A 23,278-nucleotide genomic window follows, 5' to 3' on the forward strand; every position below is an offset into this window, starting at 1 on the left:
TTGTTTACTGAAGGGGCACGTATTGTTTCCGAAATGCAGGTGAAGCCATATAACGTCTATGTCACAGTTGCCTACCCACCAGACACAGATACCCCTGGGTTTGCAGAAGAAAACAAAACCAAGGTAAGTATTCTCCTGTGTCTGTTCTGAGCCTTTAATGTTGTAAACCCCTTTTCCAATTTTCTGACTTTCCACCTTATAGCCTGGAGTCATTTTCATCAGTCAGAAAATTGAGTTCTTTTCTTTTTTTTTTTTTTTTTAAAGATTTTATTTATTTATTTGACAGAGATAGAGACAGCTAGCGAGAGAGGGAACACAAGCAGGAGGAGTGGGAGAGGAAGAAGCAGGCTCATAGCAGAGGAGCCTGATGTGGGGCTCGATCCCATAACGCCGGGATCACGCCCTGAGCCGAAGGCAGACGCTTAACCGCTGTGCCACCCAGGCGCCCCTAGAAAATTGAGTTCTTTTCAATTGACATGCTAGGTAGAGGCCTCTGGACTTTCTGGAACTTTCATGTAGGGTCTTAGAGAATGCAGCCTATATTTTCCAAGACCATGATTTTTGCTAATAATCTTCGAAGGCTTACTTAATTAATAAGGTATTTTCTTTGTGATGTTGAGTATGGCCTGTGTTTTTAACTAACGAGATGATATTCTTTAACAATAATATTCTCTCCTCTGAACTTAAACATCTGGTTGCTTATCCTGACTTGGCATTTCAGAAATGGATCTTAGGAGTCCCTCATTCCCCTCTCATTAACTTTTCAGCTCCTGGCCTAGCGCCCAACGTCCACCCAGTGCTCTGGCCAGTAACTGAGAGGCCAGCCTTGGTTCTTCCCCCACACCACTCATCCGCTTGACTGCACATCCTGTTGGCTCTCCTCTTAGAACTTACCCTGAATTGGACCTTTTTTTTTTTTTAACTGCGAATATCAGTACCATCCTGGTAATGATAGCTGCTGATATTTTTGCCTGAACTGCTCTTAATAGTCTTCAAACTGGTCTGCCTGCTTCTGACCTCTTTACCCTCCTTCCCCGTCTATTCTTCACACAGTGGCCAGTAATCCTTTTAAAGCGGAAGTCAGGTCTTGTCACTCCCCCATTCAAACCCCTCTTGTGCAAAAAAACCCCAAAACAAAACCAAAAAGACCCTTTTTATGCAGCACAGTCTAATAGAATTCTCTAGAATGGAAATGTTCTATGTCTGCACTCTCCAATATGGTAGTCACATTGTGGCTGTTGAACACCTGAAATGTGGCTAGTGGGACTCCCCATCATAAAACTGAATTTTTAATGTAATTTTATTTAATTTTGGCTCATTTAAAGTTAGCATTAAAAAGTACACATTGGTATGTGCTATGTATTAGTGAGTGTGACTCCTCTGGTTCCCATCATGCCTAGATAGAATCCAGAGGTCTTGAGGCTTATTGGGTCCTGCACTGGCTGGACCTTGGCCACCTGTCCACAGCATTGTCTCCTCTTGTCGCCCTCAGCCATACCTGAGCCCCATCTGTTCCTTGAGCTTGACCAGCCTTTGGTCTTGCTTTGCCCTTGCTCTCCTCTCTGGATGTTCAAATGGCTTAATCCTTTGCTGCTGCTGCTGCTGCTTTTTTTTAAAATAGATTTTATTTATTTATTTGTCAGAGAGAGAGAGAGAGAGCACAAGTAGGGGGAGTGGCAGGCAGAGGGAGAAGCAGGCTCCCTGCTGAGCAAGGATCCCAGTGTGGGACTCGATCCTCGGACCCTGGGATCATGATCTGAGCTGAAGGCAGACACTTAACCGACTGAGCCACCCAGGCGTCCCCCATTTCTTTCTACCTCTGTACAGACTTCACCCTGAGAGGCCTTCCCTGACCCTCTGTAGCTCATGTATCACTCCACTGGAATATTCACCATCCTTTCCTCTGGCTTTAGTTTTCTTTATGATGCTTATCACCACTGGACATTTACATTGTATACAATAACAGTCATGCTGAGCTGAACGCAAGCTTTGCACTTTGTTCAAAGGAGGCTTTTCTTTGCCTTGATGCGTAGTGGGCACCCTGCGAGCAAATGAACCAAGTGGAGAAGAAAGGAATTGATCAGAACTTACTACCTTGAATGGGCATTGATTGGTTTTCTTCTCCTTTATAGTAATGCTTAGTAAGTGTGAGGCTCTGCAGCATAAAAATTGGCACTTTTGCTCCGTAGACTGTACATTTGCAAAAAGATGTTCACGATTTAGAAGTTTTTTCCCTGTTCGTTTCTCTTTGGCTCTGCCTCTTAAGATTACAACTATTTCAAAGAAGTAAATTTAAGCCAAATGCACTGTCTTAGAAGAAGCAGGGGTCTGCTAAGCAGGTTTGCAACATGGTGATTTCCCTGAAGAGATTTGATTTTGATGTTAAGTTGGGTTCCCCCCCCCCCCCAGTAGTACAGCATTGAGCCGACTTCTTTGGATAAATGAAATTCTGTGTTGCTGTGTAAGCCCTTTAGGGGGCGCCATAGTGCTTTTAAATCTAACGTGTGTCTGGTGGGGTTGTGCCCGCCTGGTGGTCTGAAAGAAGGAACGGGGCCCGGGGCCCCTTCAAGAGAGCCTTTCTCTTAATTCAGGTTCATCAAGAAATATTTGACTTTTATGAGGTGCTATGCTTTTCTAATTTAAGAAAATACATTCTGTGTTTTTATTTTAATATTCTCAAGCCTACGTGGTAAATGAAATTCACAGTTTCATGTGGTTTAAGGCTTTAATTTTAAAAACTTCTAATTGAAACTCCCTTTTAAAGAATTTCTGAGTTCACGTCACTATAAAGAAGATTAAAAAAAAGAAGAAGAAAAAAAGCCCTTGCCCACAAGGAACTTAGGAGGTAAAGTGCAAATACGCATGTAGCTATAATATCTATTAAGGCAGAGACATGCAGAGATGAGAAGAGAAAGTGCTGCCAGGTAAGAATTCAGGAAAGGCTTTTTGAACTAGGTGGCCGTTGAGAGGGACCTTTAGCCACCTCGGATTTGGGGTTCTAATGCACCAGCCAGTCATGAGCACACAGCCGTGCCGGGGCCCCTCAGTGTTTTCTGTCCCATCCTCCTTCTTGTTGCCTCCTCCGCGGGTCTTTTAAGGAACAACCGTGTTGTTGAACAGGGGCTGGGCCAGGAATTTGGTCAGAATGGAGATGCTGGTCGTTCAGGCAGACTTGCTCAGTGCGCATGGTCTGGGCTGTGCATAAACACAGCCGGTCCGGTGTGTGGCCAGCAGTGAGGATTCCCCCAGACTTGTACCAGTGATGTGGTCTCATTCTAGCTTAGGTGGTCGTCACTGGAGCCGAGACCACACATTGTCCCACAGAGAGCGGCATGGGCCTCCTTGTCCCACTCCAACCACCGGGCTGAATTTTATACAGTGACCAGGTAGAAACTGATCTAGAATCCGGACAGACCCAATTCCTAAAAGTAGGAATCTGCTCAAAGGTAGAAAGCTGGAATTCTTTATAAAGTGGGGGAGAGAGGGTTGTAAGAATTATTTGTTCTTGAATTTAATGGGCAATAATGGCATTGATACGTCTGTTTTTTCCCACCTTTAGCCTTTGGAGACTCGTCTGATTTCAGAGACCGTATCTGTTTGCAAACCAGAGCAAGTGGCCAAACAAATTGTTAAAGATGCCATAGTAAGTACAATCCTTGTTTTCTTTCTTAATAGTTGTAGCACTAGCTTTCTGAAAAGAAGTACTATATTTGTCCCAGGGCTAATTTCAAAACATAAATTATTGTGTCTTTTTGGTCAGATTCATATCTTATGTTGGACTCTGTTCTTTTCCCCTGAGATACTTTTATTGATTCCATGTTAATTCGTAGGCTCCTGGAAACCAATTATGTATCTTAACCTTAGGAACAGATTGATGAATAAGGAGGCCTGGGAACTTTGTTTCTTTTAGAAGAACATGAGACTTCCCTGTGACGTGTAAATGATGTGTCCTAGACCCTGTCGATGGCCCACTGCCTTCTTGCCGCTTTCCCCCGTTACTTGCCGTCGTAGATGATTTTAGGTACTTTTAAATGCCAGACTCATTGATTAGGGATTTTTTTCTTTCACCTTCCTGCTTCCTGGTATCATTTTCCCAAATGTTCACTAATAAGGATGTATATCCAGGCCCACTGGGCCACCATCCTTCTGCCCAGCTCATGTGTGTCCAGGCTACTGAGTTTATTTGGAGTCAAAAGTGGTATCTTTGGAAACCACATGTCTACCATTTGGTAGAACAGCACACGTGCCGCAGACTTTTGACAACATCCTGTTAACCCACGTGCCGAACAACATGCACTAATGAGGGGTGTCGGCAGGCTTTAGGCCCACACCACACGTAGGAAATTTGAGGACCCTCGGAGTGAGGTGGCAGCGAGCTGAGCAGCCGTCCCGAGGGCCGCATGCGCTGTTAACGTGAGCCCGGACTGAGCAGAACACAAGAAACCCCCGACTGTGAAGATACACGCAGACATTGGAAGCGCTGTAACCTGACTGCTCAGAGGCCTGGAAAGATGGTCCTGGTGGATTAGGAGTGTGTTTCCTGCTCACCTCAAATCAGAGCAAACACACTCAGTGTTTTCAATGATCTGGAATAGCTCTTTGTATTTCGGTAGGATTCATTTAGTCTGGTGGTTTTCAAACCTCAGTACCTGACCAGTTTACATGCAAAACTGTTGACAGTCCCAGAGACTTCTTTACACATTTATATTTATCCATAGTTGCCATATTAGAAATTGAAATTGCATAATCTTTTTTTTTTTTTAAGATTTTATGTATTTATTTGAGAGAAAGAAAGAGAGGGGGAACACAATCAGGAGGAGGGTCAGAGGGAGAAGCAGGCTCCCCGCTGAGCAGGGAGCCCGAGGTGGGGCTTGATCCCAGGACCCTGAGATCATGACCTGAGCCGAAGGCAGACACTTAACTGACTGAGCCACCTAGGCTCCCTTAAACCGCATAATCTAAAAAATATTTATTTATTAATCCATTTAAAATAGCCACATAAACCCGTTGCCCTTTAATGGAATCTTTTACAATAATAATTTTCCAAAACAGAACTTTAGTGAGAAGAGTGCCTTTGTTTTACATTTCACCGATCTCTTTAATGTTGGTGTTAATAGAAGATAGCTGGATTCTCATTGCTGCTTCCATATTCGCTCTGCTGTAATGTTTTTTGGAGTGAAGGATGTAAAGAAAATCTGCCCTTAGATATGTAGTTAGGAAAGGGAGGGAGATTTAATGGACTTTTCAGATAATTGTGGGCATTCTTCTTTGATATTAAACCCAAACTGGATGAATAGTAGCTTCTTAAAGGTTAATTACAGCGTGGAATTGGAACCTACATTAATGAACTTTTTGTTCTGTTAACACTAAATTCCCTTGGTCTTTGCACTTTGCATGTTTTGTACCCATTCATGATTTTGTAACATTATGCATTAGTCATTTGGAAAATATGGGTTCACTGAGTTATCAGAAAAATTACATCCATTCATATCACTGCTGGTTTCATCATAAAAGTCTTTACATGTTGGGAAGCTGACAATCTCACAATGGCAGATAGGTTTTCACAAATCTTAATTTTTCCTTGAAAGTTCAGATTTTAACATTGACCATAAAAGCTGCCAATTCTCCTTGAAGTGACAGGCACATTTTATTCATTTTCCACAAAATGTCTTCCAAATACCCAAGTCTGAATAACCGTAGATTAAGTGTCATGACTTACACAGGTGGAGGAGGGCCTTTCTGCAGGGCAGCTGTCCCTTGGGCACAGAACACAGCAGAGGGCACTGGGTGTGTATTTTCCTTTTGTCTCCTAGAGTATGAAGAAGACTTGCCCAGTAAGGGTTGAGATTTAATAAAATGATTAATTTTACAGCTTTATCAAGGGCATTTTAAAGCAAAACTGACCTTTTAAAATCTTTGAAAGATTTTAAAAATTTCTGTTTACTTACTACTGCAAGCGTGTGTGGCCGTGGAGAGACATCACTACTATGACCTGTGCTAATGAGCTAGCAGTTTTGCCCATCAACGCAAATGTCAGTGCAAAGGCAGTTAAGGTCCTAGTATTATGATGATGATGATGATGATGATGATGATGATCATTTTGTCCTCCTGGATCCTCTGAAAGGGTCTCAGGACCCCCAGCATTCATGGACCCACATTTTGAGAACCACCTGTATAGCCATTCCAGTCCATCTGCCAAGGCCATATTTGTTGATGAGCTTTGGCGTAAGCTCTGTTACCCTCTTATGCAACCTAAAGTGGACACGCTTCATTGTTTCTTTTTTTTTAATTTAATTCAAAAAACAATTTTTTGGGGGGGGGGGAGAAAGAACACACGAGCAAGCGGGGGAGGGGCAGAGGGAGAGAGAGAACCTTAAGCAGGCTCCTCACCCAGTGTGTAGCCCCATGCGGGGTTCAATCTCATGACCATGAGATCCTGACCCGAGCTCAGATCAAAAGTTGGACACTTGACTGACTGAGCCACCCAGGCGCCCCACACACTTCATTGTTTCTGATGTGTTGATTCCTTTCCTGGTTACTACTGTTGCCTCTTTTCTCCTCCTTCTATTTTAGCAAGGAAATTTTAACAGTTCCATTGGCTCAGACGGGTACATGCTGTCGTCCCTGACCTGTGGAATGGCTCCTGTAACTTCTATTACTGAAGGGCTCCAACAGGTGAGCTATGCTTACACCACCAGACAGATGGACAGACGGACAGACAGAGGTGCCTCTCATTAAAACCCAATGAGAAAAGGCTAACAGAAGACTTGGTAACTTTATCTGGGGCTGTGAAGGGTTTTTACTGCAGTATCCATTGTTTCTCTTGCTATGGCAGGGATAAGAAACTAGGAGTTAAAGACAGCACCTGAGGGATTCAGAGAGGGGAGAAGTCTTCTGTGCTCTGGACACTGTGGATATAGAGGGGAACGCTGTCTCTGCTCTTGGGGTGTTCCCTCAGGTTCTCACATGTTTGTGGTAGACTGATGTAGGGTACCAGGCATCAGACCAGAACCCCTCTTCTGGGTGAGTCTGGTCACAGGCAACTATGCTTAGGGAGGTACAAGTCAAGGATTCAGTGCAGACCCTGTTCTTATGCAAGCACATGGTTCATCCAGGCCACACAGAAGCTAACCACTTGTTGATGTGCTGGGTGCTGTGTTTGCTACTGGAGAATCAGAGGGGAAGCAACTCACCAGCCTCAGGGGCTCACAGTCTAGTGGGAGAGATGGGCCGAGAGGTGATACTAACGTAATGTAATGGAACAAGCATTATAATAGAGGGCTGGCTCTGCACAGACCCGATGATGGGTGGTGGAGTGTAAATGGAGGGCTGGGAGGCTGCCTGAAAAGGGGCCGTCTACACTGATGGGTAATTTATAACCAAGTACTAACCTTTGTGCAGTAGACCGTGTCCAGACTAAAAACCCGAATGACTTGGGTGCGGGCTTTCTTCACTCTTCTCTTCCATGACTTTGTTGACGTTTTCTTAGAGGTAGATGCTGTATTCCATGTGAGCTCTCTGAGGACAGCCCCCCCTCACAGCCCACGCTGGCACATAGTAGGAACCTCAGGTGCCCGAGTAGAGCAAATGCATTAAGTCCACACATTCTGTGTGGCCGTTTTGTCCTCTCTCCCACTTCCACAGGAGGGATGCCAGACATAAAACTTCAGCCCACAGCTTTTCCTCTACTCCAGTTCTGTATAAATTTCTCTGAGGTGTTTTCCCTGGGTTGTGACCTCACTCTCCAGTTCCCCATGCCTGCAATAAAGCTGTTTCCCGGCATCCCATCCCCACGTCCCCATCACCAAGTCTGTATTGTCTCCATGATCAGAATCCATGTTCTTGTTCACTCAAGAACCTGACGAGGAAGCAGGGGTCATCCTGGACCCCCTCCTGCCCCTTATGTGAGGGGTCAGGTCCATCTCTCTTCCCTCCAGTCCTGGCTCCCCTCCTTTCCCAGCCCCGCTGCTGCTCCCCTAGTTCAGGCCTGGGACACTGCAGTCAGCAGCCCACCTGGGTCTCATGCCCTGTGAGTCAGAGGTGGTCACCTGGGGGCCCGTGGACCTATGAAACGTTTTGTGTGATTCATCTGGTATATGAGTATGCGTGTTGAAATAAAATGGTTTTAAAATTAGGTTTTCCATAGAAAACCCAGATTTTGAACTTTTCGTGAAAAATCAGAAGGCCCAGCAGCACAGGGTCTGCATTCTCACCTAGCAGTAATCAGCTGGGGCAGGTGGTAGCCGCTCCTGTTAACACGGGACACGGCCCCCCATCCCAGTGGTCTTACAGCACCCTGCCGCAGGCCTGGGTGCATCAGAGTGCCATCACATTTCCATGCGGGTTTTTCCGAACTACAAATCCACCTTGCATGGCAAACCCTCAGTGGCTTCCCAGTACCACTGAGGTAAAGCTTCCACTTCATCACATGGCATAACCCTACGACCTTCGACCTCGCTCACTTTCCTGCCCCTCCTCCTCTTCCCATGACTTTGTCTCTGTCCCTGCATCCCCAGCCTTCCTCTGTCTGACCAACTTCCAGTCTTCCTTCAGGTCTCACCTTAACTGTTGTTTTTTTCAGAAAACTCCAAGGCTGTTAAATTCTTTAGACTTAACTATTTTAACATTTTGGTATGCTGTATTCTAATTGCTTTTTCTTGATTGTTTTTTCTTAAATAATAGACTTTATTTTTTAGGCAGTTTTGCGTTGATAGAAAATTTGAGTTGAAATCACGGACTTCCTATGCACCCTCTCTTCCTGTCCCCACCTAGCATCTTGCATTAGCATGGTACGCTGGCACCGTTGATGAGCCGGTATCCGGACGCCATTATTAACTAAAGTCCAGGGTTTACATTAGGGTTCACTCTTGGTGTCACACATTCTTCCCCGGGTTTTGACATGTATGTTGCTGGCATGTTTGTCTGCTGCCACGTGTCCACCATTGCACTGTCACACAGAGTCCTTCCCCAGCCCGAACATTCACCCATGCTCCTCCTGCTTGACCCTCCCTCCTCCTCCAGAACCCCTGGCCACCACTGATCTTTTCACTGTCCCCATCGTTTTGCCTTATTCCAGCTTCCCTTTGGTTCTTTTGTTTTTCAAAGTTATCCTTGCGTACCCTTCAGAGAACCCATGTTTTCAAGGCTCTGTGGGAACAACAGCGGCCCCAATACTACATGCCGCCCCCCTTCGCCCTTCTCAGATGCAGCCACGCTATTCTGTGGCTGGGCCTCCATGTCTCCATCTAGAGTGCATCCAGAGTGTAGACTTACGTGGCCACCTCACGTCTCCATCTAGAGTGCATCCAGAGTGTAGACTTATGTGGCCACCTCCATGGATTTCTCAGCTTGGGGTCAGCCATGGGGTTCCACCAAGAAAGAGGAGGATTTAGATCTTCTTCACACCCTCCCCCTTCTGCTTACAGCCACCACCCCTCCGTTCCCACCCTCCCTTTTTACATATATTGTGATTTTGGTTAGATCTGCATTTGAGATCATCATTAGTATGGGTATGTAAATGCTCTTCACAGCTGAACTCTGTATTACACATAATTACTTTTCCTTTCTTGGGCAAGCTTTTGTTTTCCCTGAAACTGTTATTGGCTTTTTTCTGTGTATTATTAATAATGACAGTCTTCATTCTCTCTCAGAAATATCAGACACTCTATCAGTTTCCCCTTCTGGAAGGAACCCTTCCTGGAGCCTTCCGAGTCACCCGTCAGGACTGACTGTCCCATGTCTGGGGTCCCCTCTGCCTCTCATCTGCTTTAGGTCGCCTGCCTCCTGTGTCACATGATGTTGCCTTTCTTCAATGACCCCTTACTGTGGCTCCTTTTAGTCTTCTAGTGCTTTTCTGAAAAAGGGGCCATGGGAGGCAACATTTGAGTACTCGCGTATTTGAAAATGCTTCTCTTTGTAGTTCTGTGCCTTGAAAAAAATTCCACTCAGAGGTGTTGCACGGAGAGCATGTTGGCAGGAAGCAGGACGGTTAATGGACCTCCACTGTCTGAACCTGACGCAGTAATTGTCTTCCTCCAGTTGGTTGTCTTTCTGATTACCGAAGCAGCTCGTGGCGGGCAGGCACTGTGTCTTTCTTGCCATGGCGGTGGCACCTAGCATAGGGTCTGACTTTTCGGATCAGAGCGTAAGTCTTAAACCAAAAAGCCTTGATGGTAGTTTGGATATTTGGGATGCTGGAGTGGATCTTCTCTAGCTATCAGAACCCGAGGACAACTAAGAATACCTGTGTTGTTCTTTGTCTGATTTGAATTTATTAAGTGGGCAAACATTATGCTGTTACTCCTCTGACAAGCACATGCTATTTGGGGGTACAGAGCGGACAGCTTCTGTCCTCCGTGTTCTCCTGATGCTTACAGAGTTTTGTTTTTTTTATTTTACTTTTAAGATTTTATTTATTTGAGAGAGAAAGAAGAGAGAGAGAGAGCACGAGCAGGGAGGAGGGGCAGCGGGAGAGGGAGAAGCAGATTCCCTGCTGAGCTGGGAGCCCGACTCGGGAGACTTGGGACTTGATCCCAGGACCCCAGGATCATGACCTGAGCCGCGGGCAGACACGTAACTGGCTGAGCCACCCAGGGCCCCGCTTAGGGACTTTCCATCATCCTTGGAGCAGGTTAGAAGATGTGTCTTAGAAATTCTTTATTAGAGAGTATTTTCAAACGCCTTGAAGTGAGCTATGGTGTTGTGCTGTCGGACGAGCTCAGGGGTCTCTCTGTGTCTCACAGGTGGTCACCATGGGCCTCTTCCGCACCATCGCGCTGTTTTACCTCGGAAGTTTCGACAGCATAGTGCGTCGCTGCATGATGCAGAGAGCAAAATCGGAAATTGCAGACAAAACTGCCTAATCCTTACCCCTCGGGAAAAGACTGTTTCTAAATTATCTGAACAGCTTGCTGCTAAAAGGGACCCAGTTTTGGCCTACAGACACGTATGTATTGCTTTGACTATGTGAGATTGGACCAGTGCCCTTCCGAAACCTGGCTGCGGGCGAGGGGATAGATGGTCAGCTCCAGGCGAGGTTATTAATACTATGCAAATATGCAACAGGAGACCATTGGTTCTCTGAGCAGAGAGGTGATGACCCTATGGGAACGAATAGTTTGTGAGCAGGGTAAAGAACATCATTCCAGAATGATCATTTACATTTTTCTATTTATTCTTTTTTTTTTCCTTCTCAGTTGAGATTAAGTCCAGAAATGTACCTTATGATATAAGACGCAGCCTTGGGGACTTTTTTTAACCTTCCACAAAAGGCAGCTTATGGGTTTCTGGGGCCTTTTTTTTTTCTTCTTCTTTTTAACATGGTGTATTTTATTCAAGATGAGATTTACACATTGCTGGAGAGTCTGAATGCATGATAATGTCCCTGACTCACTGTGCTTCTGGTGAACGCTCGTGGCTTCTCTCTCTCTTTGATCCCATAAAAATACAGGGGGACGAGAGAGAGCAGCGCAGGGGAAGGGCAGGGGAGAGAGATTTTCCAGTAGGAAAATAATGCTTTCTTGTCTTCTTTAGACTCGAATGCGTAGAACACTTTTTGTTTTTCATTCACGGGGAAAGGCAGCCACCTAAAATGTTTTCTGAAGAGAAATAAAATCTTAGACGCTTAAAAGTTTACAATTTCTTCAACAGCCATGATGACACGGAGCTCACCCATCCCATTAGAGTGTCTTGTCATTCTTCCCATCTCTCCCTCCTATTTTGCTGATACTGCTATAATATTTTTATAAAAAACAAAAAAGACCAGTTAAAATTTTTTGACTTGACTTTTTCAATTAATTCATGAATTAATTAAAACAGGTGAAAAAAATTAAAAAGTGTGACATTCTTCTCGTAGCATATATGTAGCTTTTAAGAAAGGCTGATGATCGTATATTTACATTTTCCTCTTTAAGAAAAAGATAGGACAAGGCCGATTTTGAAGATACTCATTTTTGAAAGAAAATGATCACCCCTTCTTTCTGTGACTCCCACCTAACCAGAGAACCTTCTCTCCATGCCAAATGTTAAGGAAGCCCAGTCATCACTCGCACAACATACATAAGCCCTGGAATCCTCTCGGCCCCGTGAATGTTGTTTCCACGTCACAGGCTCTGTCGCTCAGTTAGTGGATTTCCACACGTGCCTCTGATGAGTTCTGGCCAGTGTTCCTTGCTTTATCCCGTCACTCTGCGTGCTCCCCTACTTAGGGACAGTGCCCTTCATCGAAATGCTGTGCCCCCTCCTTCTTGCACGCACAGTATGCGTATACTATGCATACAAAAGATGAGACCTAAAAATGATAGCAAACCTTTGTTTGCTCTTGAGTTTTTGAACCTCTTGACTTTAAAATGACTTAATTTTTTTTAAAGTAAGATATTTAATGGCTTTAATCCTTGGCATCCTTTTAATGAGGATCTGAGAATGGCATATTTTAACACTGACAAAGACAGAAGAAATTATTTAATATATAAGTTGCTTGGAATGACTTCATCGCAGTTTATGGGGTGGGTTGATGCCATAACAGTTTCATGAATCTCTCCGTCTTCTATAGCCATCGTTTGCAAACTACATTAGGTCATATCTCACAGCCTCTTAAGATAGAGTAATGGCTCTATTTCCCTAATTCGCAGAAAACAGTTACACATTAATATCGGGATGTTTCTCACTTTTTTTTTCCCTCATGAATGTTCCTTGAATGTTGGCACCTCCAACTGCTGGTCTAGATGAAAGTCTAGCCCAAGATGGTGTCTCGTTTAGTACAATTCACTATTTAACCACAGTTATTTCAATAGACATTTTTCAAGGTTTCATCATAGACGGTACTGTCACCTCCAGGTAATCTGCTACCCGAACAAATTTAAGAGCCCCCGTTCTGTGGTGGGAGATACTTTCCCCAACCCAGTTGCAGTTCCGGCACGAGAGCAGATTTTGTGGAGATCATATCATCAGGGAATGGGCTTCTTTGTCAGACATGTTAAAGGGCCAAAGCTCCGTATTCAAAAAGCTTTGAAAACTAAGTCTTTTTTTCCCCCCTCTTTTCCTAAATTTGGTGCCATTATTCATTTGATAGCAAACCTGACTTGAACTAATGTATTATAGTTTTGATTTATCCATTTCATCAACTCTTCATTAATTTTTCCCAAAGAAACACCAATGGGTTTAGTTATAGGTATTGCCCCAGATTGTATGGAGATGTTTTGTAATATCCAGCATATGCCCTGTATCACCTTTTTCCAACTCTAAAAAATTAAGAGTTCTGAAATGCATCTGGCCCAAATGGTTTGGATAAAGGATTATAGGCATTCAGCAGCATCACACAAAGATCCGACTTCATCCAAAACATGAAAATATTACAAAGGCAAATTCTATTTTTTATCTTTTTGGCTCAGTTTTTGTACATTTTTTACACTGACTTGTCTTTTTTTTTCCCTCAGGGGGGGAAAAAAAAAACCCTGAGTCAGATTGTTCAGGAAACTGTTGGCTTTTTTTTTTTTTTCTAAAGGGGTCATTGATTCAACACTGTATTGTACCCAGAAGTGGGTATGTCTTACCTATGGCAGAAGGAGTTTAATTACAATTCTGTTGAAATATTGGCTTTCTGTTTGTAACCAACAACAGTTTATTGCGTGAGTGTCAGTTCCTAAGTGCTTGCCTCTGCTGGGTTTGGTTTTACTGTTTATTATAGCATATTTTTGAGTATATTTATTTAAAAAGTGCTGAATGTCGTTCATCCATAGAAATTCCAAAATATATTCAAGGAGCCTTCATAATTGAAAAAGGTATAAGAACCAATCCCCATTTCTTTTTACGAAAACCAAGTCAAGGGAATTGTGCTTTTCTGTTATTTTTTAAAATTTAATTTTCAAAGCTGAAAAGAGAAAAAATGAACAATGCTGTTGATAATGGCTTCTTTGCATTAATACTTACATATGTTCAGTTATAAATCTTTTGGTTAAACCATATATCATTGATTCTTGGAAGTGAACACTGGGAGAGCGTTTCTAATATTTAGATGACAAAAGTGTTTTGGAAATTGTTGCTTCAATTCAAAGAATTGTATGTCTTTGTCTTTCTAGAAGAAGGCAATACCATGATAATTTTTTTTTTACTGAGTTATATCGTCAGCAGATTTAATTTTGTTACCTCATGTTCTAATTTAAACACATCTTACTCACATGAGGACACTTTTAAATATTCATAGTTTTTGACATACGATGCTTTGAATCTTTCTCATGTCCTTAGTTCTTAGTAACTCAGCTTTTAAAAAGTACGTACTAACCATAACCTTCCATATTCTGGACTAAATCTTGTTTAGTTCAGTGCAGTGACGGCAGATTTGATATTTTGAAGAGGAGATAATAGCTATTATATTTTACACTTGCTTGATGGGACAACTCTAAAGACATTTTTAAACTGTAAGAATGCACATGGCTATTTTGATATATATTAGAACTTGTGTTTGCTACTTTAGAAGCTTTTGTGGCAAATTGTAACCTAATTTTCATATCTTGTATTTCTGAGTCACAACAGAAAATAAATGGGGAACAAGCTTTACAGATTTGAAAATGTATTTTTTTTAGAAATTTGCATTTCTTAAGAGTCATTTAAACTAAACACAAATCTCTCTCATAACCTTACCCTGACCACGCGTCCTAACCATTGACAAGGCTTGATTGTGATCATTCTTGAGGAACTCGTGTTTCCAGGGTAAGCACTTGGCATTCTGAGCTCCTGTTTCAAATATGTTCTGTGTTTATGTGATTCAGGTATGGGATACATGAGTAAAAGGCTAAGAAAAGTGGAATTTAGTAAAATTTCTTAATGTAATTACAGTTCATATGAAAACAAATAGATTCCGCACACTTTAAACCTCCATATACTAACAATGAAATATTTCTTAGGTTCTGAAGGACACAGAAGACTGATATATAAAATAACACACCTTAATATTCCTCAGTCTTTAAATGGGAAAATTTGTTTTCCATCGTGAAGAGATTCCTTGGACATCTTGGTTTGCAAGCTTAAGCTTTCTCTAAATTTGAGCAGTGTATATACTATGAACAGCATATGGTAGCCCTTCTGTAATTTTTAAATTTGGATGTTCAAAAGGAAACAAAATTCTTGCGTTCCACTCCTGATTTCATACCCTCGATTTTCCTTCATTCAGCATTCATTTATTGAGCTCGGCATCCTGGCCCCTGGGGTTACTACTCTGCGTAAACAGTTTGTCCCTCCCCGGTGGTGATTACATTTCTTCTTTCTTCCCTCCCCTCTCCTTCATCTCTCTCAAGGCTCTTACAAGTCTTCCTGGACTTCCTTTCTTCAGCTTGGGGCCTCTGAATTTTATGCCACAAATGTTTGAATGTCAGACACTATTCTAGCCCGGGAATGCACAAAGAAAAATACAGCCCCTGTCCTTAAATAGTTGATAATCTAAAGAGAAAAATATATGCTAGAAATTATACTGTGAATCTGACAATAGCTATGATGAAGATATCATAATTAACATTGAAAACCTCACCCATGCTGGAGACTCTTGTGAGCGTATCACATTTAATCATCTCAGTCATACACTAACCCTCAAGTAGTACTCTTTATGTCCCCCTTGCCCAGAGGGGCACAGGCACAGAGAGGTTAAGTAACTAGTCCACGGTAGCAGCTACTAAATGATGGAGCCCACATTCAAACCCCCGTTTTCTGCCTTTTGCACTCCTATCACCTGTATTAACCCTGGTCTTCCAGTGGCACAAGTGGGCTCCTAGGACTGCCCAGGGAAGTCAGGCATGGGTCTCACAGGGGCAAGTTGTGGCGGGGGGAGTTCTGGAGCTGAAACTTGAGGAATGAGTATGAATTCGCTCTGAAAAGGTTGGGTGCATTTCAGGGAGACGAGCAGATGTGCAAAGGCAAAAGACATGAGAGATCTTGGTGCATTCCAGAAAGCACAGAGTTAATATGGCTGCAAGAAGGGAATGCGTGAGGAAAGGGTGTCACCATGTGGTAGATTTGCACCAGATAGTGCCATACAGAGGAGCTGCGACTTTAGCCTCCGAAGAACTTGGAGCAGAAATATAAAATGGCCAGATTTGAGCTTTAAAAAGATCACGGGCCCCTTGAAATTCTGGGGTTGCTGAGCCCCGAGCCTTGGCATAAACCATTCTCATTAGTTTGAAAGATCCCATATTAGACACATATTTTTATGGGTTCAGTTGTGTGCCCTCGAAAGATGTCATTGACGTCTTAACCCCCAGTACCTGTGAATGTGACCTTACTTGGAAGTAGGGTCTTTACAGATATAACTGAGTTAAGATGAGGTTATTCGGTTCCTAATCCAGTATGGCTGGCAACCTTACAAGAATAGAACATGGAGAGACACGGAGAAGGCCACGTGACAGCAGAGGCAGATCAGAGTGACGCAGGTGCCTGCCTAGGCACCCCAAGGATTGCCAGTCACCACCAGAAGCTAGGAAGAGGTGAGGAAAGATCTTTCCCTAGAGCCTTCAGAGGGAGCCTGGCCCACCTGTCACCTCGATTTTGGACTTCACGCCTTCTGAACTGTGGGGGAATACATGTCTGTTCCAAGCCATTTAGCCTGTGGTACTTTGTTATGGCAGCCCTAGGAAACAAAAGCATTAACCTTGTTTCTCTAAACATGTTCATCAGTAATATCCGGGAGACACTGTGCTCTGTGCTAAATCACGCAAGAGAACAAAAGTCATTGCACAGAAGAATGTAAATTCTTTGCTTATTTCACGTCCATACTATGGTGTTTCACATTGTTTGGGCCTAACTGCAGTTTTGATCCAACAAGAGCAGTGGCCATTTGAAAAATTTAATTCCCTGCTCTTATTTTATTTCACTTTAAATGCCAAGTCATGGATTTGAAAGGAAAAAATTGCCACGAGTAAATTTCCTACACTTGCCTTTGTGAACCAGAAGGAAACATGACTTGCCTGCTATTAAACCCACACAACACAATGATTCATCAGCAGTTCGTTGCCTAGCTTCAAAGGTTGTTGCTTAATTATTCTGAACATTTTTGGAGGTTTAGGACCCACCACTAAATAGTTAAGTAGGTTTCTCAGTTAAACCAAGGCCTGTTGGTTTAGATTTGGCCAAAGTGTTTCCTTGTGATGACAAGGATGGTTTGAGAGCACATAGTGGACAAATCAGATTTAGTCAGTCTTACAGCAGAAGACAGGCTCTGGAGCATTAATGCACTGGGAACAGTATTACTGTTAGTATTAGTACCTAATGCTAATTCCCTAATTGAGAATTAGTATTGTAATATTATTCTATAATAATGACCAACAACAAATGCAACCCATCTGAAAGCATGTGACACTATTTAGTGTAAGAGTTCATAATGTGTAAGCTGTGTCGATTATATCTCACTAAAGCTGGAAATGATGATATCGAAGACACTCGAAACTGGAAATTGGTGTTTTGGAGTGCTTCTCTGGGAGATGTGGTGTTTTAAGCAGCTCTTTTTTACGCAGGTTACGTGAACTCTTTGTTCTTACTCCCTCTGGTCAGTTCATTTCCTTTATGGATTTATTTCCACTTTAGTTTGCCTAAGTGATTTGGGGTCGTGTTTTATATTTTTAACTCTTTCGCATTATCTGTTAGTTGTCAGTTCCCTCTCAGTTAATGAATGGGGTTTTTCTATCCTCATTTTAAATAAAAAGTTTAATAGTAAGATTTACTACATGCCTAGATATAAAACACGTATGCCCAGATTAGAATAATGTCCTTTTTGAATTTCATAAACTTTGGACGTGTTTATATTGGTGATGGATGAGGACGACTTTCTGAATGATACTGTTAAACATCAACCAGTAGGTGGCGAAAACTGGCAATAAAAAGCTGCTCCTTTGGCAGACTGGAGAATGAAGAAGGAAAACACAGGCCTTTCAGGCTCTTGATACAATCTCACTTTCTCTGCGTCTTGTTCTCTTCTCTTCCTGGTGCTACCCCACTCCTAGAATCCAGCCAGGCAAAGCTGCGAGTAGTCCATTGGCTCTGAAAAGTGGAAGGCATCTTGTGAAGTGAAAAGCCCATAGTGCGTACAGGTGGAAGGTTGTTGGAAGGTCTCCGGCACAGACCTAAGATTCAAACCCAGGACTCCCGACTCAGGCCAGGGCCCCCTCCACTCCCTCCCCCAATCCCCAGAGATAGTTAATCCGCACACTTCTTACAATACCTGCCCTCACATTTTAAGGTGGAATCTAATAATCAAATCTGAATGGAGGAATGGTTTCACTCTTTCGATATAAAGAGAATTCAGAACATTCCTGGGAGATATGTAATCTAAGTCAAGGACTGTAACGCAGACCTGTCCTGAGAATGGCTGGCGATGGCCAAGATGCCACTGAAGGAATAAGTCTGAGAAAATCTGTCAAGTGAGGCTCTGTGGGAGCAAAGGAGGAGAAAAAATAGGAGGCTTTTCTTTCTCCAGGAATGGGGGATCCATTTCCTTCTGGAGGCCCCCTTTGCAGAAGTACAATCTCTTTTCCAGCTCTGTCCTCTCATTTCCTCACTCACATGCTGGGTCTCAGAAGCACTAAGGTTTTCAATTCCTCTTAAGTAATTTTGGGGGTCTAAGACAAGCCGCTGAGAAGATCCTTAAAACTACCCTCTTGAGGCATTAGTATAGGTTTCTACTCTTTCTGTGAGAACATATATCAGGTCAGTCTATATATACCTAGTGTCCACCTCCAGGCCAGAACCTCTGGCCCCTCCCACCCCCCCAGTGCCACGTCACAGCCATTAGAAAGCCGGAAGGAGCATCTTTCTTCATTCCTTCTTGCTGGGATAAGAAGTTTGTACAAGGCACCCATCCCTACATGCAAGAGGTTGGCATGTTGGTTGATTGGGTACGAGAAATGAAATGAAAATAATTTGTGCTTATTTGCTCAAGAATACATGCTTTGATTTTAGACTAGGAACGAGACAAAATGAAGATGGTGTCAGAACACGTTTGTACACACTGCAGTGCTCACATTGCCACGTTTCTATGAGCAGTATAATCCAGCATCCCTATATATTTGTATTTGAGCCCAGGTAAGCTGCTCTGCTTTTAGTAAACATTTTTTTTCTTGGCGCTTTGTCAAAGACTTTCTGCGATAAAAAAAAGTTAAACACGCACAACTTGTTTGCCCTCTTATGCTTTTCTCCTGGGGGCTCTTCAGGCTGATGAATGAAAGAATGTGTGTGCCTGTGAGTACAATATATATGTGTGTAGAGCGTGTGTGTGTGTAGATAACTTGAGAAGGTGCAGCCATCTAGCACTGGCTGCTAGGCGACCCCACAGGCCTTGGGAAACCCACCCACCCTGCTGCTAGGACCGTGGGCCTGAAAGTTACTCTGTAGACCCCAGCAGCCTCCAGCCCCAACCCAGCGCCAATCCTGTCAGGGGCAGAGGAAAAACATTTACTTAGCCATTTAAAACCCCCTGATATCCTCGACTCGCCCCTCACTGGCCCGCTGAGAGCTCTGTCTGGCCTTGGTCGCGGATGGTGTCCTAGGGTGTGCGTTCCGCCAGCACACCTAGGAAGCAAGTCGAAAGTAAACACCACGCTTGGGGCTCCCCTTGCCTCTCTTCCCCAAAGGGCAACGCTGAGTTCCCACTGCTCGGGGGCAGCGGGGGCCTGGGTCTTCTCCCTGGCAGCTGCCAAGAGCCGGCAACGCGATGTTTACACGTACACACACGCACACACACTCGGTTAAAGGGGTCGAAGCGATTCCTGGCGCGCGCGCACACACTACACACACACGCACACACTCGGTTAAAAGGGTCGAAGCGATTCCCGGCGGTTGCGCCCTTGGCGCACCCACCCAGCAGCCGCCGGGCCGGCCGCGTGCAGTCCCCCGGGCGCCCCCGGCCCCTCGCGGGCCCCGAGCGCGCGCCCGGCCCGCCGCAGGCCCGAGGAGGCCCCTTGCACACCCGCCGAGCCGCGGCCGCGCGGGAGGCCTGCGCCGCCCGCGCCACCCACCGGCTGGGCCCGGCGGGCGGGCGGAGCGGGCCGGGCGGGCGGGGGCGGCTCGGGCGCGCCCTCCCCGGCCGCGGGCCCTGCGCGCCATGTGTCCTCGCCGGGGCGCGCCGCTCCCGGCCCGGCCGCGGCTCCTTTAACCCGGGAAGGGGAGCGGGGCGGAGGGGCGGCGGGGCGGCTCCGAGGAGGGCTCTTTCTTTCTTCTTTTTTTGAATGAACCGTGTGACGTACGTACAGGAAACCAGTCGGTTACAGAGAATGAAGAGGCCAGGCCCCCCCGCCCCGCGCCCGCCCCCTTCCTCCCCGCCCCCTCCCCCGCCCGCCGCGCTCCCGCCCGCGGTTCTCGGTTTCCCCGCCCAGCCGCCGCCGCCGCCGCCGCTGCCAGAGAAGGTGCCGGGCGCCGGGCCCTCCCCGCCGGCGCGGCCGTCATCGCCCGGAGCGGGTGCGCGGCGGGAGCGCGGAGGGGGCGGCCGCCGCCAGCGCCGCCGCGCAGAAGCAGGAGGAGGAGAAAGGGTGCGCAGCCCGGAGGCGGGGTGCGCCGGTGGGGTGCAGCGGAAGAGGGGGTCCAGGGGGGAGAACTTCGTAGCAGTCATCCTTTTTAGGAAAAGAGGGAAAAAATAAAACCCTCCCCCACCACCTCCTTCTCCCCACCCCTCGCCGCACCACACACAGCGCGGGCTTCTCGCGCTCGGCACCGGCGGGCCGGGCGCGTCCAGCCTTCATTTATTAAGCAGCTTTTCGGAAAATGCATTTGCTGTTCGGAGTTTAATCAGAAGAGGATTCCTGCCCCCGTGCCGGCTCGTCCGCCGGCCCCCGGTCCCTGTCTGTCTCCCGTGGAGGAGTGAAGCGGTCCCGCGGATAGAGATCCATGTCTGTGCCCGCGCGTGTGTGTGCGTGTGTAAATTGCCGAGAAGGGGAAAATCACAGGACTTCTGCAAATACCGGACTGAAAATTGTAATTCATCTGCCGCCGCCGCTGCCTTTTTTTTTTTTTTTTTCTCGTGCTCTTGAGATCTCCGATTGGGATTCCTACAGATTGACATTTCTGTGAAGGAGAAGTCTGGGAATCAAATTGGAAATTCTCCTAATTTTTTACCCTCCGTCCCCCAACTCCTGATTCATTTGGAAGTTTCAAAGCAGCTGTAACTGGAGAGTTCTGAAGATTGATGGAATCTTTGCCTTATGCATTTGTTTTGTTTTCACAAAAAAGGAAACTTGACAGAGGATCATGCTGTCCTTAAAAAATACAAGTAAGTTCTTTGCACAGGAAATTGGTTTAATGTAACTTTCATTGGAAACACTTAAGATTTTAACTTTAAGTGCATTCGAGTAAGTTAATTTCCAGGCAGTTTAATACATTCTTTTTAGCTGTGTAACTTGTAGTGTGTATGCCCTGCGTTCTTTCACCCAGTGTATAAAGGAAAATGCACCTGATTTTGACTTAGTTTTCTTTTTTGACCTTTCAGCATCGCAGAGGAAGTAGACTGATATGAACAATAATTAATAATAATGTGCCTCATGAAATAAAGATCCGAAAGGAATTTAAGTAAAAATTTCCTGCATCTCATGCCAAGAGGGAAACACCAGAATCAAGTGTTCCGCGTGACTGAAGACACCCCCTCATCCAAGAATGCAAAGCACATCCAATAAAATAGCTGGATTATAACTATTCTTTCTTTCGGGGCCGTGGGGCGGGAGCAGGGGCAAGAGGTGCTGCTGGTACCCGGCTGCTTTTCCTCGGGGGAAGGATGGCGCACGCTGGGAGAACAGGGTATGATAACCGGGAGATAGTGATGAAGTACATCCACTATAAGCTGTCGCAGAGGGGCTACGAGTGGGATGCCGGAGACGCGGGCGCCGCGCCCCCGGGGGCCGCCCCCGCGCCGGGCATCTTCTCCTCCCAGCCTGGGCTCACCCCCGCGCCCGCCAGGACCTCGCCGCTACCGCCCCCGGCCGCCCCCGCCGCCGCCGCCGCCGCCGCGGGCCCTGCGCTCAGCCCCGTGCCACCTGTGGTCCACCTGACCCTGCGCCAGGCCGGCGATGACTTCTCCCGTCGCTACCGCCGCGACTTCGCGGAGATGTCCAGCCAGCTGCACCTGACACCCTTCACCGCAAGGGGACGCTTTGCCACGGTGGTGGAGGAGCTCTTCAGGGATGGGGTGAACTGGGGGAGGATTGTGGCCTTCTTTGAGTTCGGTGGGGTCATGTGTGTGGAGAGCGTCAACCGGGAGATGTCGCCCCTGGTGGACAACATTGCCCTGTGGATGACTGAGTACCTGAACCGGCACCTGCACACCTGGATCCAGGACAACGGAGGCTGGGTAGGTGCACGTCCGCTTGAATGTGCGTCTGGGCTGCACGTTTCAAATCTGAGGCTGAGAATCCGTGGTTGGAGTGTGGGTGGGCTCTTGGGCCAAGGGCAAGCTGATGAGCCAGGGAAATAAAATCAGGTTGCCTCCTTCCCTCCGACTCCCCCCCCCCCATACAGAGCTCCCCCTGCCAACGCTATCGTTGATGATTCCTTCTTGCCAGAAGTGTTTTCCTTGCTTGCCAGCCGTCGAGGCTTAAAGATCCAGGTTTTGCTATCCAGTGGATCTCGGGATAAATGGTATCCCTTCAGGGTTTCGCAAACTGGGGGTCTAAAGATGCTCTCCCCCCAAACGCCGGGACTACTCATGAGCTAGACTCTAGGTTGTGTTGGCAATCCACATCTTAAACACGTTCCCCTGGGGGTTTCTTATTTGTACTACAATTTGGGAACTACCCAATTAGAAGAACAGACTCCACCAGAGGACCAAGGGCATGCCTTTTCTGACTCACTTGGTAAGATCTACCCTAAGAGGAAATTCAGTGTAGCCCCTTTCCCTGGAAAACTTAGATGTGTTTGTAAAGAGGTAAGTTGACTTTCCGATAGTCCACAAACTCCATCCTGTGGCGTGTGCCACGTAGTTCCCAGTGGGCATGACTGTCTTGAAGACCACTGGGCCATGAATACTTGATCTCATCAGTGACATAATTTGTCCTGGCTGCGTGTTTTGCGTTCTATTTCTATACCCGGTGTATGATTTTAAAATTTACTGTTATTTTAGTATCTTTTACTTTTCACCATCTAGAGTCCACATCATTTGGTGGTCTCCTCTGCTGAAAAAACTTGCATCTACAATGTCTGTAGAAAGCGTAGAAGCATTGATTCTCAGCTGTGGATTCTCTCAGGCTCTGACTTTAGTTGTAGCGATCGATGCCTGTGGCTTTGAAGAACATCTGTGAGGTGAATGTTTTTCTAGTGCTAG

General features: G+C 45.6%; 2 protein-coding genes across 7 annotated transcripts in view; both read left to right on the plus strand.

Moving 5' to 3' along the window:
- KDSR (3-ketodihydrosphingosine reductase) overlaps positions 1-14,553 on the plus strand; it is a 37,652-nt gene extending 23,099 nt beyond the window's left edge. Inside the window, exons 7-10 of the mRNA XM_045790234.2 lie at positions 40-123; positions 3,560-3,643; positions 6,574-6,675; positions 10,743-14,553. Coding sequence (XP_045646190.2) covers positions 40-123; positions 3,560-3,643; positions 6,574-6,675; positions 10,743-10,862 — 390 coding nt within the window. The 3' untranslated portion in view covers positions 10,863-14,553. The remainder of the gene's footprint in view (positions 1-39; positions 124-3,559; positions 3,644-6,573; positions 6,676-10,742) is intronic.
- Positions 14,554-20,313: 5,760 nt separating this feature from the next.
- BCL2 (BCL2 apoptosis regulator) overlaps positions 20,314-23,278 on the plus strand; it is a 230,546-nt gene continuing 227,581 nt past the window's right edge. For 2 of the 6 annotated variants that reach the window (XR_015727580.1, XR_015727581.1), the window contains exons 1-2: positions 20,314-21,238; positions 21,455-22,309. Coding sequence is in view for 4 of the 6 variants with exons in the window: in XM_087869759.1 (XP_087725885.1) it covers positions 21,737-22,309 (573 nt within the window). In the remaining 2 variants the exon portion in view is untranslated. The remainder of the gene's footprint in view (positions 21,239-21,454; positions 22,310-23,278) is intronic. The other 4 variants (XM_087869758.1, XM_045790232.2, XM_087869759.1 and 1 more) reach the window with 3 other exon arrangements.

Source organism: Ursus americanus, chromosome 19, assembly GCF_024610735.1.
Source record: "Ursus americanus isolate L20-20 chromosome 19, mUrsAme1.1.p, whole genome shotgun sequence".
Taxonomy (NCBI): Eukaryota; Metazoa; Chordata; class Mammalia; order Carnivora; family Ursidae; genus Ursus; species Ursus americanus.